General features: G+C 55.9%; 1 protein-coding gene across 1 annotated transcript in view; it reads right to left on the bottom strand.

Annotated features, from left to right (window-relative positions):
• Window positions 1–18,465, bottom strand: part of USP45 (ubiquitin specific peptidase 45) — a 74,060-nt gene that overhangs the window by 36,243 nt on the left and 19,352 nt on the right. The window contains exons 6-8 of the mRNA XM_048505784.1: window positions 14,149–14,294; window positions 12,893–12,988; window positions 11,988–12,118 (exon numbers count right to left, since the gene is read on the bottom strand). Of these exons, the coding sequence (XP_048361741.1) occupies window positions 11,988–12,118; window positions 12,893–12,988; window positions 14,149–14,294 (373 nt within the window). The remainder of the gene's footprint in view (window positions 1–11,987; window positions 12,119–12,892; window positions 12,989–14,148; window positions 14,295–18,465) is intronic.

Here is an 18,465-nt window from a genome sequence, read left to right as displayed (position 1 = left end):
GGGGGGGGGGGGGGGTGGGGGGGGGGGGGGGTGGGGGGGGGGGGGGGTGGGGGGGGGGGGGGGTGGGGGGGGGGGGGGGTGGGGGGGGGGGGGGGTGGGGGGGGGGGGGGGTGGGGGGGGGGGGGGGTGGGGGGGGGGGGGGGTGGGGGGGGGGGGGGGTGGGGGGGGGGGGGGGTGGGGGGGGGGGGGGGTGGGGGGGGGGGGGGGTGGGGGGGGGGGGGGGTGGGGGGGGGGGGGGGTGGGGGGGGGGGGGGGTGGGGGGGGGGGGGGGTGGGGGGGGGGGGGGGTGGGGGGGGGGGGGGGTGGGGGGGGGGGGGGGTGGGGGGGGGGGGGGGTGGGGGGGGGGGGGGGTGGGGGGGGGGGGGGGTGGGGGGGGGGGGGGGTGGGGGGGGGGGGGGGTGGGGGGGGGGGGGGGTGGGGGGGGGGGGGGGTGGGGGGGGGGGGGGGTGGGGGGGGGGGGGGGTGGGGGGGGGGGGGGGTGGGGGGGGGGGGGGGTGGGGGGGGGGGGGGGTGGGGGGGGGGGGGGGTGGGGGGGGGGGGGGGTGGGGGGGGGGGGGGGTGGGGGGGGGGGGGGGTGGGGGGGGGGGGGGGTGGGGGGGGGGGGGGGTGGGGGGGGGGGGGGGTGGGGGGGGGGGGGGGTGGGGGGGGGGGGGGGTGGGGGGGGGGGGGGGTGGGGGGGGGGGGGGGTGGGGGGGGGGGGGGGTGGGGGGGGGGGGGGGTGGGGGGGGGGGGGGGTGGGGGGGGGGGGGGGTGGGGGGGGGGGGGGGTGGGGGGGGGGGGGGGTGGGGGGGGGGGGGGGTGGGGGGGGGGGGGGGTGGGGGGGGGGGGGGGTGGGGGGGGGGGGGGGTGGGGGGGGGGGGGGGTGGGGGGGGGGGGGGGTGGGGGGGGGGGGGGGTGGGGGGGGGGGGGGGTGGGGGGGGGGGGGGGTGGGGGGGGGGGGGGGTGGGGGGGGGGGGGGGTGGGGGGGGGGGGGGGTGGGGGGGGGGGGGGGTGGGGGGGGGGGGGGGTGGGGGGGGGGGGGGGTGGGGGGGGGGGGGGGTGGGGGGGGGGGGGGGTGGGGGGGGGGGGGGGTGGGGGGGGGGGGGGGTGGGGGGGGGGGGGGGTGGGGGGGGGGGGGGGTGGGGGGGGGGGGGGGTGGGGGGGGGGGGGGGTGGGGGGGGGGGGGGGTGGGGGGGGGGGGGGGTGGGGGGGGGGGGGGGTGGGGGGGGGGGGGGGTGGGGGGGGGGGGGGGTGGGGGGGGGGGGGGGTGGGGGGGGGGGGGGGTGGGGGGGGGGGGGGGTGGGGGGGGGGGGGGGTGGGGGGGGGGGGGGGTGGGGGGGGGGGGGGGTGGGGGGGGGGGGGGGTGGGGGGGGGGGGGGGTGGGGGGGGGGGGGGGTGGGGGGGGGGGGGGGTGGGGGGGGGGGGGGGTGGGGGGGGGGGGGGGTGGGGGGGGGGGGGGGTGGGGGGGGGGGGGGGTGGGGGGGGGGGGGGGTGGGGGGGGGGGGGGGTGGGGGGGGGGGGGGGTGGGGGGGGGGGGGGGTGGGGGGGGGGGGGGGTGGGGGGGGGGGGGGGTGGGGGGGGGGGGGGGTGGGGGGGGGGGGGGGTGGGGGGGGGGGGGGGTGGGGGGGGGGGGGGGTGGGGGGGGGGGGGGGTGGGGGGGGGGGGGGGTGGGGGGGGGGGGGGGTGGGGGGGGGGGGGGGTGGGGGGGGGGGGGGGTGGGGGGGGGGGGGGGTGGGGGGGGGGGGGGGTGGGGGGGGGGGGGGGTGGGGGGGGGGGGGGGTGGGGGGGGGGGGGGGTGGGGGGGGGGGGGGGTGGGGGGGGGGGGGGGTGGGGGGGGGGGGGGGTGGGGGGGGGGGGGGGTGGGGGGGGGGGGGGGTGGGGGGGGGGGGGGGTGGGGGGGGGGGGGGGTGGGGGGGGGGGGGGGTGGGGGGGGGGGGGGGTGGGGGGGGGGGGGGGTGGGGGGGGGGGGGGGTGGGGGGGGGGGGGGGTGGGGGGGGGGGGGGGTGGGGGGGGGGGGGGGTGGGGGGGGGGGGGGGTGGGGGGGGGGGGGGGTGGGGGGGGGGGGGGGTGGGGGGGGGGGGGGGTGGGGGGGGGGGGGGGTGGGGGGGGGGGGGGGTGGGGGGGGGGGGGGGTGGGGGGGGGGGGGGGTGGGGGGGGGGGGGGGTGGGGGGGGGGGGGGGTGGGGGGGGGGGGGGGTGGGGGGGGGGGGGGGTGGGGGGGGGGGGGGGTGGGGGGGGGGGGGGGTGGGGGGGGGGGGGGGTGGGGGGGGGGGGGGGTGGGGGGGGGGGGGGGTGGGGGGGGGGGGGGGTGGGGGGGGGGGGGGGTGGGGGGGGGGGGGGGTGGGGGGGGGGGGGGGTGGGGGGGGGGGGGGGTGGGGGGGGGGGGGGGTGGGGGGGGGGGGGGGTGGGGGGGGGGGGGGGTGGGGGGGGGGGGGGGTGGGGGGGGGGGGGGGTGGGGGGGGGGGGGGGTGGGGGGGGGGGGGGGTGGGGGGGGGGGGGGGTGGGGGGGGGGGGGGGTGGGGGGGGGGGGGGGTGGGGGGGGGGGGGGGTGGGGGGGGGGGGGGGTGGGGGGGGGGGGGGGTGGGGGGGGGGGGGGGTGGGGGGGGGGGGGGGTGGGGGGGGGGGGGGGTGGGGGGGGGGGGGGGTGGGGGGGGGGGGGGGTGGGGGGGGGGGGGGGTGGGGGGGGGGGGGGGTGGGGGGGGGGGGGGGTGGGGGGGGGGGGGGGTGGGGGGGGGGGGGGGTGGGGGGGGGGGGGGGTGGGGGGGGGGGGGGGTGGGGGGGGGGGGGGGTGGGGGGGGGGGGGGGTGGGGGGGGGGGGGGGTGGGGGGGGGGGGGGGTGGGGGGGGGGGGGGGTGGGGGGGGGGGGGGGTGGGGGGGGGGGGGGGTGGGGGGGGGGGGGGGTGGGGGGGGGGGGGGGTGGGGGGGGGGGGGGGTGGGGGGGGGGGGGGGTGGGGGGGGGGGGGGGTGGGGGGGGGGGGGGGTGGGGGGGGGGGGGGGTGGGGGGGGGGGGGGGTGGGGGGGGGGGGGGGTGGGGGGGGGGGGGGGTGGGGGGGGGGGGGGGTGGGGGGGGGGGGGGGTGGGGGGGGGGGGGGGTGGGGGGGGGGGGGGGTGGGGGGGGGGGGGGGTGGGGGGGGGGGGGGGTGGGGGGGGGGGGGGGTGGGGGGGGGGGGGGGTGGGGGGGGGGGGGGGTGGGGGGGGGGGGGGGTGGGGGGGGGGGGGGGTGGGGGGGGGGGGGGGTGGGGGGGGGGGGGGGTGGGGGGGGGGGGGGGTGGGGGGGGGGGGGGGTGGGGGGGGGGGGGGGTGGGGGGGGGGGGGGGTGGGGGGGGGGGGGGGTGGGGGGGGGGGGGGGTGGGGGGGGGGGGGGGTGGGGGGGGGGGGGGGTGGGGGGGGGGGGGGGTGGGGGGGGGGGGGGGTGGGGGGGGGGGGGGGTGGGGGGGGGGGGGGGTGGGGGGGGGGGGGGGTGGGGGGGGGGGGGGGTGGGGGGGGGGGGGGGTGGGGGGGGGGGGGGGTGGGGGGGGGGGGGGGTGGGGGGGGGGGGGGGTGGGGGGGGGGGGGGGTGGGGGGGGGGGGGGGTGGGGGGGGGGGGGGGTGGGGGGGGGGGGGGGTGGGGGGGGGGGGGGGTGGGGGGGGGGGGGGGTGGGGGGGGGGGGGGGTGGGGGGGGGGGGGGGTGGGGGGGGGGGGGGGTGGGGGGGGGGGGGGGTGGGGGGGGGGGGGGGTGGGGGGGGGGGGGGGTGGGGGGGGGGGGGGGTGGGGGGGGGGGGGGGTGGGGGGGGGGGGGGGTGGGGGGGGGGGGGGGTGGGGGGGGGGGGGGGTGGGGGGGGGGGGGGGTGGGGGGGGGGGGGGGTGGGGGGGGGGGGGGGTGGGGGGGGGGGGGGGTGGGGGGGGGGGGGGGTGGGGGGGGGGGGGGGTGGGGGGGGGGGGGGGTGGGGGGGGGGGGGGGTGGGGGGGGGGGGGGGTGGGGGGGGGGGGGGGTGGGGGGGGGGGGGGGTGGGGGGGGGGGGGGGTGGGGGGGGGGGGGGGTGGGGGGGGGGGGGGGTGGGGGGGGGGGGGGGTGGGGGGGGGGGGGGGTGGGGGGGGGGGGGGGTGGGGGGGGGGGGGGGTGGGGGGGGGGGGGGGTGGGGGGGGGGGGGGGTGGGGGGGGGGGGGGGTGGGGGGGGGGGGGGGTGGGGGGGGGGGGGGGTGGGGGGGGGGGGGGGTGGGGGGGGGGGGGGGTGGGGGGGGGGGGGGGTGGGGGGGGGGGGGGGTGGGGGGGGGGGGGGGTGGGGGGGGGGGGGGGTGGGGGGGGGGGGGGGTGGGGGGGGGGGGGGGTGGGGGGGGGGGGGGGTGGGGGGGGGGGGGGGTGGGGGGGGGGGGGGGTGGGGGGGGGGGGGGGTGGGGGGGGGGGGGGGTGGGGGGGGGGGGGGGTGGGGGGGGGGGGGGGTGGGGGGGGGGGGGGGTGGGGGGGGGGGGGGGTGGGGGGGGGGGGGGGTGGGGGGGGGGGGGGGTGGGGGGGGGGGGGGGTGGGGGGGGGGGGGGGTGGGGGGGGGGGGGGGTGGGGGGGGGGGGGGGTGGGGGGGGGGGGGGGTGGGGGGGGGGGGGGGTGGGGGGGGGGGGGGGTGGGGGGGGGGGGGGGTGGGGGGGGGGGGGGGTGGGGGGGGGGGGGGGTGGGGGGGGGGGGGGGTGGGGGGGGGGGGGGGTGGGGGGGGGGGGGGGTGGGGGGGGGGGGGGGTGGGGGGGGGGGGGGGTGGGGGGGGGGGGGGGTGGGGGGGGGGGGGGGTGGGGGGGGGGGGGGGTGGGGGGGGGGGGGGGTGGGGGGGGGGGGGGGTGGGGGGGGGGGGGGGTGGGGGGGGGGGGGGGTGGGGGGGGGGGGGGGTGGGGGGGGGGGGGGGTGGGGGGGGGGGGGGGTGGGGGGGGGGGGGGGTGGGGGGGGGGGGGGGTGGGGGGGGGGGGGGGTGGGGGGGGGGGGGGGTGGGGGGGGGGGGGGGTGGGGGGGGGGGGGGGTGGGGGGGGGGGGGGGTGGGGGGGGGGGGGGGTGGGGGGGGGGGGGGGTGGGGGGGGGGGGGGGTGGGGGGGGGGGGGGGTGGGGGGGGGGGGGGGTGGGGGGGGGGGGGGGTGGGGGGGGGGGGGGGTGGGGGGGGGGGGGGGTGGGGGGGGGGGGGGGTGGGGGGGGGGGGGGGTGGGGGGGGGGGGGGGTGGGGGGGGGGGGGGGTGGGGGGGGGGGGGGGTGGGGGGGGGGGGGGGTGGGGGGGGGGGGGGGTGGGGGGGGGGGGGGGTGGGGGGGGGGGGGGGTGGGGGGGGGGGGGGGTGGGGGGGGGGGGGGGTGGGGGGGGGGGGGGGTGGGGGGGGGGGGGGGTGGGGGGGGGGGGGGGTGGGGGGGGGGGGGGGTGGGGGGGGGGGGGGGTGGGGGGGGGGGGGGGTGGGGGGGGGGGGGGGTGGGGGGGGGGGGGGGTGGGGGGGGGGGGGGGTGGGGGGGGGGGGGGGTGGGGGGGGGGGGGGGTGGGGGGGGGGGGGGGTGGGGGGGGGGGGGGGTGGGGGGGGGGGGGGGTGGGGGGGGGGGGGGGTGGGGGGGGGGGGGGGTGGGGGGGGGGGGGGGTGGGGGGGGGGGGGGGTGGGGGGGGGGGGGGGTGGGGGGGGGGGGGGGTGGGGGGGGGGGGGGGTGGGGGGGGGGGGGGGTGGGGGGGGGGGGGGGTGGGGGGGGGGGGGGGTGGGGGGGGGGGGGGGAGGGGAGGGGGGGGGGGGGGGGGGGGGGGGGGAGGGGGGGGGGGGGGGGGGGGGGAAGGGTGGGGGGGGGGGGGGGGGGGGGGGGGGGGGGGGGAGGGAAGGGGGGGGGGGGGGTGGGGGGGGGGGGGGCAGGGTGGGGGGGGGGGGGGGGGGGCGTTTTGGGGGGGGGGGGGGGGGGGGGGGGGGGGTTCTCGGGGGGGGGGGGGGGGGGGCTCCAGATGTTATGGACTACAATTCCCATTAGCCCCTGCCAATTGGCCATGCTGGCAGGGGCTGATGGGAATTGTAGTCCATAACATCTGGAGTGCCAAAGGTTCGCCACCACTGGCCTAGGGCCTTGAATCCACATTCTGTTGTAGCTAGTCACTGGGTGACCTTGGACCAGTTACACATTATCAACTTAATTTACCTCACAGACTGGTCATTATAATCCTCCCCTTACTCAGGGAAAGGTGGAAGAAACAGTGCCCTGTCCTGTCCTGCCCAGCCCACCCAAGGCAAAATGGGAAAGGCAGCACCTGTGTGAAACCAGGGCAGTAGTACCCAGTTCCCCTGAGTGTGGGAAGTGATGCTCGGTCCATCAAAACCCTGTGCAAGGCATAGTTAGACAGGCTGCCTCCTCCTTCCTCACTCTCTCCCTTCTTCCTTTGGGAGGGTCAGAAAAGCTCAGGCAGACTGTCTCTTTCTCCCTCCTTCTTTTGGGGGATGAGGCAGGGCAAGCTGGGGGAGAGGCTAAATATATTCAGTTTTGTCACTTTTAAAACAGACAGTATCTTACAATAGAAAATACCACATTTTTATAATCTGCCCTTAAAACCTGGACTGTTGCTACCCTCTTTGAAGCTGAAAATGAAAGGTGCTTGTAAATACCAGCAAATGTCAAAGTCATACATTCTCTGAACTGAGAAGAGGAGTGGGGCAGAGGCGCAACTGTTGTCAACTCTGCTTAGTATTCAGAGCAAAGTATAATTGACAGAATAGAGCTTAGGGAGAAAGTTAATAAAACCTACATGGTAGGGGAAAAACTATTTCCTGCTTTGCTCAGTTCCATCTTTTAAGAAAATCAGAAGAGAAGACCCCAGTTTTCATGGGTAGCCTAAGGATGTTCTGACCAGTCAGCACAACAGAGGAGTTTCCAGTGTGTGTCAGAAACTTGTCCCACATTCAGTAATTTCATTTGTCATTTGCCCAGACAAGGCTTTTTCACTGAAGACCAGTAGCATTTATATTTACAGAAAATACTGAATGTCAGAAGATATAAAATTATAGGAGAAATGAAAAGAAAGAGGAAGCTGTGCGAGTCAGTGAGTCTGTAAATGTCGGGTCTCCGGCGCTATAGTCTCCTATGTTGCCCAGAGTTCTCCGAAAGCCATATCTCCATCCCCCTATCATTGCTCACCAACAACTGTATTGCTTTCAGGGACTATTTTGACCAGTGGCTCATTACCTTTAATCTGCTGGTACCTAAAAAATTATCATCATTACCGAATGCCATGCTCCCCAAATTAATTTATTAAAACATTTATATTCTGCTTTCCCCACTGACAGAAACAGCAGTTAACAATCCATTTTTAAAAAGAAAAAGTAGCCATAGAACTTTCCCTCACAGTAATACCCTCCTTATGAAATTAACAGCAAAATGCCCATCTAATGAGAATGGAATTAATTCCTCACAGAAGGTGCTGTCAGTGGATCATAATTTGTAATCAGATGGGACAGTCCTTCCATTTACTGTACTCAGAATTCCCAAGGGAAATTATTATTGTGAAACAAGCAGACCAAAAGCTAAAGTTTTGGGACCTAGTCTTCTACTTTAGTTTTCTCCATGATACATAAACTTTCCAAATGACCCAACTATAATATTAAGTTTGCTTTCATACGAACAATCGTAATGAAGATGTATACACCCATGAGATGATTGTTTCATCTCAGATCCTACTGATCTTAGTCTATCTGACAACAAACTAAAGGGGCTTTCTGCATTGGTATTGATATATCTAATTCTCAACATTGCCCCATCTGCAGACACTTAAATACATGCACTAGGGTCATAAAGAAACTAAAGAAATATTTCTGTAAAGTGTCCACCTGCAAGTGGGTGCAAGAGGAGGAAAAAGGGAAAGAGTGGAGGCTGCTACCCCCCCCCCCCCACAGCCACTGAGGGTTCAAAGCAGGAGGTGGACAGGGCTAGAAGAAGCTAAATCTATCACTGCCCCCCAGCTAGTGATGCAGGAATACTGGAAGTGGGTTGGTGATTAAAAGCTGCAGTCAAGAGAAAGAGAAACATAAAACCCTGCTGAACCCTTCCATCTATGAAGGGTAGCGCTCCAGGCAGTTGGCAGGAAAAGAGCTGTTCTTGACGAGGGAGCTGGACAAGAGATGAGACTGCCACCCCACTCCTCTGTCAGGAGGACAGCTGGAAAACCTGCTGTGTGAGGGAGGGAGGGAGGGAGGGAGGGAGGGGCAATCGAGTAGGGTACGCTGACTAGCTGTGGATAGGATCCCCCACACAAGTGTTGCTGCAGTGACGTAGGTATAGATTTTTTATGGGGTGGGTTCGGTGACTGAGGGTTTTTCGGTTGTTCCATTCCATGCATTGTTTCAAGCAATAGTGGATATGTAATGGGAGGGGTTTGAACCCAAGAACCCTCCCTTACCTACGTCCCTGGTTGCAGGCCCTCACTTTTTCATTACTATTTGCCTGTATACTTTCATGGCCTGTTTCATGATAAAAACACAACTACTACATGCTGTAGAAATATACTTAAAACATTACTTAACATTTTAAAATGTAGTGGCAAAAATAAGATGCTAATTAAAAAGCATCTCATTTATATATGGTCAATAGTTAATGCCATGTTTAAATAGTCCTTTAAGGCCTTATAAAACATACATGCGAAAAAATATTTGTTAATGTACAGGACTCTAGTTAATTTGCAGTGAAATTTGAAAAATTGTTAGGGAAGGGAAAAAATCCAAACACAGTTTTACAGAAAACCGCTGGCATTGGTGAGAGATAGGAAGCTAGGGAAGACAGAAGCACTAATCCACATTGATATGGTCAGATCTGACAACTAAAAGATGTGTATTCCTGTATCCTTGAAAATATGCTTCAAGCAAGATCCATGGCGAAAGTGGAAGACTCTAAGATGGTTGGTTGAACTGACCGCTCACAGATGTGCTGACATATGGAAGCCAGTGCCAATGCGCTACAACCTGTTGTACAGTGTCAGCAGTATAAACGACAGAACAGGTTGAACTCCTGTTAATGGCCATAAGTAGTGAAGGGCAACAGTGACAGCTATGTCAAAGCTATTCAAGTCTTGTATCTTAATGCTCAACTTAGTGGAAAATATTACAGTTAAAACAAGTATTTAAACAGTGGGCAATTTTATTCATTGACATCTAATTGATTTTAGTAACCTTGTTGTATTTTTGATGCATAAACATGGTAATAAATCCCATCATGATATGGACACTAATTTACGCTTTACAAAACATCACAAACAACTTAAGCTAAATACAAAAATAATTCTTAATTGATTCTCCTTGTGCAGTTTCAAGTCTTGTTAAACAATTAATCAATTAAGAAATCTTTAATCAAGTGCTCTGAAACTGCTAGATTGGAATAATGCCAAACCATCACTGAGACTTTCTAAAGGAAATGTTAAGTGGTAGTTAACAAAAGGTACCTCTAAGAGTTAAAAGAAAAGGCCATCTTTTGATTTCCCATTGTGACAGAATTTAAAAAGCCAAAAACATTAAGCATTTCCTTAACTAAGACTTGTAGACAAAAAAATTGACCTCACTAGTTTAAAAAAGTTCTCCCCCATATAAACCTCCAGCAGATTATTCAGTTAATTATTCACTTAATTATTCAGTATTCAGATTATTCAGTTAATTAAAGCTTATGGTGCACATATCTAGGCTTTGGTTCCTGCACAGTCATGAATTAGACCAGGGGTCTGCAACCTGCGTCTCTCAGGGGCTGATGGGATTTGTAGTCCATGAACATCTGGAGAGCCGTAGGTTGCAGACCCCTGAATTAGACTATGGCCTACCCACATGACCCAAACCAAACCTTGCAATTTCAGCTCCCCAAGTAGGAAAAAAGTTACATCAGGACATCAGGACTCTGGGCATGTTCTAGAGCAGACACTCAATTCAAATAAGAAACTGGCTACCTTGGCTACAGCTAACCATTGTCCTATACCAACAGAGTATGCACCATCTGGCAATTTCTCAGTTGTAGGGAATCTGTCTTTCACAGATGTCTGCTATTATCAATATTCTCTTTGAAGAATCCTAAAAAAATACTCACTTCATGCTGCCTTGACCCTTCTGGAGGAAAGATAAAAACAATGACAGATAATGGGGAAACAGCCCCTGTTTGAAACCACTGTGTATACTATGTTACAGCTAACTAAAATGCCAATACCTTGCATTTATTTCTTGTTAAAAACGCTGACAGAAATTAGATGATGTTTAAATTATGCAAATTTAGTATGTCTTTTATTTTAAAAATCAAATGTTATTTGACTAGATTAATGCTCACAGGGTTCGTATCCTGCTGGATAGAAACTGGGCTCCAAGAATACCTCACTTGAATGGTTCTGTTCTGTTCCACAAGTGTTTTGCTCCCTCCAAATTGAACAACCAGCAGTCTCCACTGTAAATGGTGAAGATAACTGTATAAACCTGCCTTATACAGTCAACTACATCAGTGCTGACTACTCATACTTGCAGTTAGTCTACTCAGACTAGCAACAGCTCTTTAGAATTGCCAGGGAAGATCATCCCAGTCCAACAGCCCAAGAATCTTCAATAAGAAATATCAGGCATTGAACCTGGGGCTGTCTGCATGTCAGGCATTACCAATGGACACTGACCCCTTTCCAAGGCAATGAACAATTTATACATGGAATAAACTAGAGACCACCAACAAAATTTTGGCAGATGGATTTTGTGATTTTTAAACTTAAATCACAAATATTTCTTAGGGCTTCAAATTAAACCATCATCAGTGAGTTCCTACTATCATATGAACCAGAAGTACCTTGGTAATTTATTTCTGAATTGGACACCACACAGGTAACTGAAGTGCACAGTCTTATCTAACCCCAAATAATATATAAAGTTTACTTGCAAGGAAATAATGAATTTTACTTTAAGAAGCAACATCTACTTATTGAATGAAACAGTTTATAATTCCTTTGAATCCTTAGTAAGGTTTCTGGGCTGTATGGCCATGTTCTAGTAGCATTTTTTCCTGACGTTTCGCCTGCATCTGTGGCTGGCATCTTCAGAGGAGCCATACAGCCAACACCCCAGTGATTCCGGCCCTTGAAAGTCTTCAACAATACAAATCCTTACTAAAATATATTTTTCAGAAAACGCTGCAGGTTTGCCCCCCCACCCCCCAATACTAATAATGTAAAAACTAAAGTATATTGGCAGTATCTTCCATAATTACAGGAACAAAATAAACCAACAGGTCTATTAATTCCATATCACTCAAACCACAGATATTCAGTATAAAAGAAATATAAACATTTATCCAGATGGATATGTGCATCAAATATATATCCCAGTGGATTTTTTGTAATTATAAAGAGAATTTTCTCTTTTCTTCCCTACATGAACTGACTACTCTGTTTTTAGAAGTTAATCTTTCTCTATGATCTTCAGATATGTCAACTACCACCATATTATTGCCTAATAACTCTAGCAATATTAAAGAACAAAAATAAAAACAGCATTCCCATGATTATGCCAAGCAGAACAGAACTGTCCCTTCCCTAATGATGTGAAAATCTATTTAATGGCAAGGACTACTGCCATAACACCTAGCTTCACAATTTCTGCTACAGATAAAACTGCTCAGCCATAACAGCAGAATTATTTATGACCTCTTAGTATACAAACGCTGCATGAGCTACTAAGTCTCTAGATAAGTTAAAAGTCTGTATCCCTAACATTCAGAATAGTGGAAAACAAACAGAAGGGCCCTGTAGCTATGCGTACAATCTGTCTTAGCAAAACGTCTGACAGCTGCAACACTAACAAAATTAACAGTGGATGAATTAGTACCAGACGCTAAACAGTTGCTATGGAAAGATTCATCAATTTCTTTTTTTTCCCTATTAACTTAATCATTAAACAGGAAAAAAAACACCAAAATCAAAATACTTAAATCTTGCATTTTCTTTTAAACAATTCTACATAGCTACAGAATACACCTCAGGAAAGTTTTATATCATGTGCATTATTTCATGGGAAACATGTTACTGACATGACATTACTCTTACTTTTGACAGAGCTGGTTGAAAAGAACTTTAGGAGAAAGAGGACCCTTTCCAGCTTCTTTCATGCTCTGAAGGAACAGGAACATAGCTGAAGTCAGAGATCCAGGGCTTGAGAGACTGACTTCCAAAGGGTCCTATGTGATCAAAAACATTTCAAAAATTTTAGAAGCAAAGAACAATACCTGCCCTTAGTTTACAATTTAAATAGTTGGTGCAATTTCTAAAAAAAAAACAACAACCAAAACTCCCCTAAACCCCAACCATCCGAACCATTTAGGGCCAAATAGAATACCGTTTCTGGGCAAAAGGGAGGAAATCCTTTTCCTATCTTTTAGAGAATATACTTCAGCACTCAAGCAGAACAGTAGGTAATTGGGCAATTTAGCAATTTAAGAGAACAAAGAAGAACAAGATATAAAAAGTAATTTAAAGAAATAAATAAGAGTTTAGCTACGGCTTTTAATTTGACAGATGAATCCAGAATTCGAGTTTGTACTCAAGAGGACTGGGATCTCTAAGCTTAACTACAAATAGTTATTACTCCTCAACTGAAAAGGTCTGACTTCTCAGGCTTTTAAGAACTCAGTGGTTTTGATAGGCACGGACAGAACAAATCTGGATCCAGTACCTTGGTATACTGAAACTGGAAATGCGAGAAAAAGACTTTCATCTCTTCTTCAGCAATAGAACTCAGGTCAGTCAAAGAGAAGCCATTTGACCTCTCGTTTTATAGAGCAGAATGCCTACAAACTTGGGGCATTGATTACTGTGCACATTTATTTTAAAGGTCATAGAAAGAACATATTCATTACAATTGCTTTTCAATATCTAGAAAATATTTTTTTCTCAAAGAAGGTATCCTTGACTGAATATTTCACACAAAGTTGCAAGTCCCATTAAATGCTTACCAGTTGGGACAGTGAGTTTTGACCTATTTTCAACTTTGTCCCCTTTTCCTTCATTTCACACATTAGCTCATTTAACATGTGCGTCTGTGCCAAATTCTAGAGAAAACAGGAAAAAATGCAATGGATATTTATCAACTAAATGAGTACAATAATGAATTCTTACTGAAAGGACATCTGTTCTGTAGAAAGCATCGTCATCATTAACAAAGAGAAGGCATCGTTAAAATTTAGAGCACTCCTTTGGACCTGCCAAAAAGGTTGTGCAGGTCCAAGCAAAATTGTTGACTTGTTCTTTCAGTGGGGTGATTTACATCACACTAGCAAGGGCTTCTGAAATTTCATTTAGATTTTAAAGAGCCAAGATCATTTTTAAAATGGTAAAACTCACCTGTGCTCCCTAAGGCTGATTCCGCATGGGCCAAAAACAGTGGTGTGAAAACAGTATAAACCCTTTTACACTGTTTTAAACCCTTTTACACCATTTTCACACTGTTTTCACACTGCTGTTTTTGGCCCATGTGGAATCAGCCTAAATTACTTGTGTGAATTCTGCATTTGGAGTATGAAAGAGTTTTATTTTCAGCTTGCAGTAGGACTAAATAAAAGGAGGACCTGCAAATGAACAGTGCATCTGTATGTACCTACATAATTACATTTTATCATGATTATATGACAGTACTGTTCAATAAAACAGAGTTTCTCAAAACAAAGTCATACCACACCAAAAATGTTTTCCTAAAAACACTAAGTGGTTCTTTCCTTCCTAGTATTAATATGTTGCATGGTACATTATCATGGTACATTATCAAGACACAGATATTTTCTTGGTTAAAACTCAAAATAATGTGACTTTTAAAGAAGTCTTCTATGACTGTTTATGAAGATTCCAGCTCTTGCAGCTCCTGCAAAAAGCTCGAGCTCTCTGGTAAGGCAGGAAATGAACTGAGCCTATCAGTGACTCTCATCAAGGAAACAGGAGGTTCATAGATCTGGTCTTGTCTCCTTGATGACTAAATGGCAATCACGCAGGACAAGATGCCCTCCTCTTCAGAGCAAAAAATATCTCTGAGATAAGAATAGGATCCTGATATATTTTAAATGCTACAAAATGCTTGAAAATGTGTTCACATTATCTGGTACAAAGCTCAAGAACAGCCAGAAGTACAAAGGAAGAACACAGCCCTGCTAAATGAATTAAGCCACATGAACTTTTTTTTTTTAGTCAGTTGTATTTGGTACAGAAACCCAAATTTTACCTGTATAACAGCATTAAAGAAGCAAGTGTTTCCTAAGTTATTAATTCCTTTAACTGGAACTGATACCCAACTGGCACTGATGCTTCTTTCCTTTACTACGTCACTTGCGTCATCTTCATTTAACCGTATAATTTTTGATGACAAACCTGTAATAACACACATATATATGTCTATTAGCAGCATCAACTGTGATTGAAAGGCTGTTGCTACCAGTCTGGTTAGAAGACAAAACAGTGAAATTCATTACAAGTGCCACAAGATGAAAAATAACTAAAAATGACAATGAGTTCATAAGATTTTTGTGACCATCCACCCATAGCATTGTTTGAGTGGGGCCATGGCTTTGAATGCAGATGGTCCCAGATCCAATCTCCTCCCTCTCTGGTTCAAAAAGAATCCGACAGTAGGTGATATAACAGATCTGTATGCAAGGTCCTGCAGAACTGCTGCCAGTCAAAGGAGATAATACTACAGTTGTTGGCATAGTACACAAGGTTCTTCACTTCAGTTTTTCCTCCATAAAAATTCTTAAGTTAGTTTGAGCTGAGTGTCTGGACTATGGCCACTCAATGAGCTTAATGGCTGAAAAAGGTTTGAACTAGTCTCTCCTAAATCCTAATCTAATATTCTAGCTGCTACACTACACTGGCCATATTCCTTTGTGAATTTTCAAATAGTTTGTATGATGGTGAAAATCCTTAAATAATGTCTAGTTATTTGTGAGCAAGGCCTTCTGCAGGTGGCAACAACTGCCTGTACACCCACCTTGTCTGTTGTGCCTCCTACCATGTGGAATAGCCACCTGAGGAGGTCAGATAGGCGCTCTCTCTCTCTCTCTCGTCTCTCCTCTGACTGTCTGCCATCTATGAAACACTGAATTACTCAAGACGGCTTCTCTACACAAGCAACACAGTAGCTATACAAAAGACTTCACAAAAGCATCTGGATAACTAATTGGGAAGTGTGATCAGTGGCTCACTGTGTATAGGCTTATTGTATTAACTCTGCTGTGTTCTACTCCTCTTTATGTGTCACGTTTTGCTTCAGGTCTGTTTTTAAGAGTTCTGATTGGTTCTAAACCCAATCCTATTTCAGTGGTTATTGAATGTCCCATCTTGTTGATTGTACTGACTCACTCTGTGAATTCTCCTTGAGTGGACTATAAATAAGAGTGAGAAAGGTGAACTATAAATAAGAATGAAGTAAATAAATAAAATCATAACTTTAGAATATTCATCCTTTACAGGGTATATGTTCTCTCTGATACAGAAATTAAAAGTTTAGAGAATTCAGAGACCCCCTAGTTCTCATTAAAAACTGCTATTCAAAGTGAGGGGATTTTCAAAAGCAGTTGGTGGTATGGCATGGGGTCCAGAACCTTGACCTGGATAGCCCAGGCTAGCTCAATCTTGTCAGATCTCAGAAGCTAAGCAAAGTCAGTTCTGGTTGTAAAAAGGCAGATTTATAACAAAAAACATTCTACTGGAGACAGAAGTGAGATTTATAACTTTCTGCCCTCCTTTCAAACAAAGTACAAATTGGTCTGTAGTATATCTTCAGTATCTCGGTGGGGACCATATTTTCTCTGATTATACCCTTGTAGTGTTCTCTACTCATTTTGCCAGTGGGCAGGAAGTTGGTTAATCTGCAGCCAGATACGTAGAATACTGTTTTAAACCCTAGAAACCCATATATGTTTAATAAATGGTAACATAATATGCTACCAGTACAGTGTCCTTGCAGTTTCCTATTTGACTTAGCGCTTAAATAGAAATGGGGCAGTGAAGTTAGACAGCCATTAACTTGTAGCCTAGAGGTAACGAAAAGACTTGAGACGCACTATTTAGCCTAGATTTCTACTAGGAACTTTCATATTGTTGTAACAGCTGCACTAAATATGAACATTACTGACATCTAGAGCATTTCAAGTATTGATTAACAATGCATGTCAATGTGAACAAGTTATGGACTTAATGGATGCCAAGAACTGCACTGCTGCAATCTACATTGTGACATATGAATTCATGTATTTGTCCTAATGAGTTACATACTGAAGACTCATTAAGTATTCCTAATAACTAAGCAGACCTACTTACATTAATAGAACATTGATGCCATAAGATTTCCCTGTGCATTCATCCCAGAATCCTTTAGCCTCCAAGAATGAGGGGGAAGGGGAAAGACTATACTTTAATTTCAAAACAGAATAAATATTCTGAAGTACCTGTTACAACTGATATCAAATTGTTGAAATTATTTTACTGCCTCCCAGACACAGTTCATTTTGAAATTTGCCTGGATTTGCAATAAACAACCCCAAAGCTACTAACATGGGCCAGTGAAACCAAACAGGACATGCCAGGGAATTCAGGATTTGATGCACATTTTATTTTTGCATTTATTTATTGCATATTGAACTAGTTTATGCTAACATAAAAAGCTATATATGTAATAAACACATGTGCGAATATCAAATTTGTGTACTAAGGTCATTTATGAACTGGAGCACAAGCTTTTTGTCAACATGTGTACTTTTCCTAATCACATTACATCTTTACGTAGCAATAATGCCATCACACAAAGCATCCCTAGAAATGAAGTCTGCCAACCACCACTGATATCTAAGTTCCATTCTTCTAATATAATTTTTATTAAGCTTTAACATAAACAGAATTGTGATAATAGACACAAAAATGATACACACTAAATTTCTCTTTCCATCAGAGTACAACTTGGGAAACAGAACTTGGATAATGACAAATAAACTCTACTACCTGATGCATGTAGTTTCCACGCAAAACCTCTATAAAAGTTCTCTTCACTGACACCATTTCTAGCTTGCAAATCTTAAACATCTGTAATGCATAAGACATGGAGGCTACCTACAGCATTAAGCCAGCAAGGACAGAAGGAAGCCTGGAACCTAAATCACCATTTTATCCCACCTGTGTAAGATCAGATATATAGATTATTGTCCAATTTTATATTCATAACCACACCATGAAATAAGGTTAGGCTAAGCGATACTGACTGGCCCAAGGTTACTGAATTTCATGGCGGAGTAGAAAATTGAGCCGAGGTCTTACTGGTCCAAGAAGAGCATCTATCTACTGCGATGCACTGAAAAAGTAAATTACAGTACAAAGCATTTTCCCAAAAAATATTTTATGTAACATTTAAATTAAACACACACGGTTACATTTTTTAAAAGTCAAAACGGTGTATTTAATTTACGAATTGGTCTATGGCAGTTGTTGCATTTATCCATTGGCATTCAACAACATCTGGGACAACATCTTAAAGTAAACAATGCTCACAAGGCCATCTGGACAAAACTGCAGGCAAAAATTAGAGCAGTAGCATATGGAAAAGCAGATTTTTCTCTCCCCTTCAGCAGTGAAGGATGACAAATGTCAAAGCTAGATCTGTCCACGCTTCACTGTGCTATGCTTTGCAGCACCACCTGGCTCTCCTTGCACAGCCACCAAATATGGACAGCACTGCCACAGCGGACCATATCTGCAGGGCAAACTCAATAAAAGCATTTCATTTCATGGTTAAATGACAGCTTCACACAAGTAGCAAGGTTCTATTTACTGAATCTCAAATGTGAATCATCCAGAGGGGAAAAAAACAAAGACAACAACCCCACCCCCCCCACACACACACACACAGAACAGCTTTGATGTTGATTGAATGCTCATGTAATTATAAAACGCAGAAAGACATAAGAAAACATCTAAATGCTAGCTTAATAGTAACCAAGAGATTAGAAAAATAACAATAAGTGTTTATTGCCAGTTCTTACTTTCTGATTCACGACAAAGAAGAACTTAGAGGACAAACAATTAAAGTTGCATCACTTACTAGGGAATAAGTCCCACTGAATTCAAGTCAGGCAAGGATCAGACATGCTCAGCTAATTTTCAAAATGAAAACTGAATTAACTAGTTTGTGGCCTGGAAAGTTTTCAATAGACACAATATTTATATAGTCACTAAGAAGCAGGCCTCTGAGGAACACATAAAGCTGGCAGGCCCAAACTTATTGGCTCTCCACATGGCCTTTTTTAAAAAAAAATCACTATTTTTCATATGCTATTTTTAATTAACACACTATGCGCTTCCAATACAATCTCAGATGGAACTTTCAGCTAACACAAGTTATTAAAACATCCAAACAGAAACATCAGCAATAGCAACATTTTTCTACACTAGCGGCAGACAATATTTTCCAGCTGCCATCAAATTACGAGACTAAATTACTTCCCCAAGCCCTTTATGGAGCACCATTATGGATTTACGATCTCAAAGCTGA

Source organism: Sphaerodactylus townsendi, linkage group LG01 (assembly GCF_021028975.2).
Source record: "Sphaerodactylus townsendi isolate TG3544 linkage group LG01, MPM_Stown_v2.3, whole genome shotgun sequence".
Lineage (NCBI taxonomy): Eukaryota > Metazoa > Chordata > Lepidosauria > Squamata > Sphaerodactylidae > Sphaerodactylus > Sphaerodactylus townsendi.
This window is presented reverse-complemented; position numbering and strand designations above follow the sequence as displayed.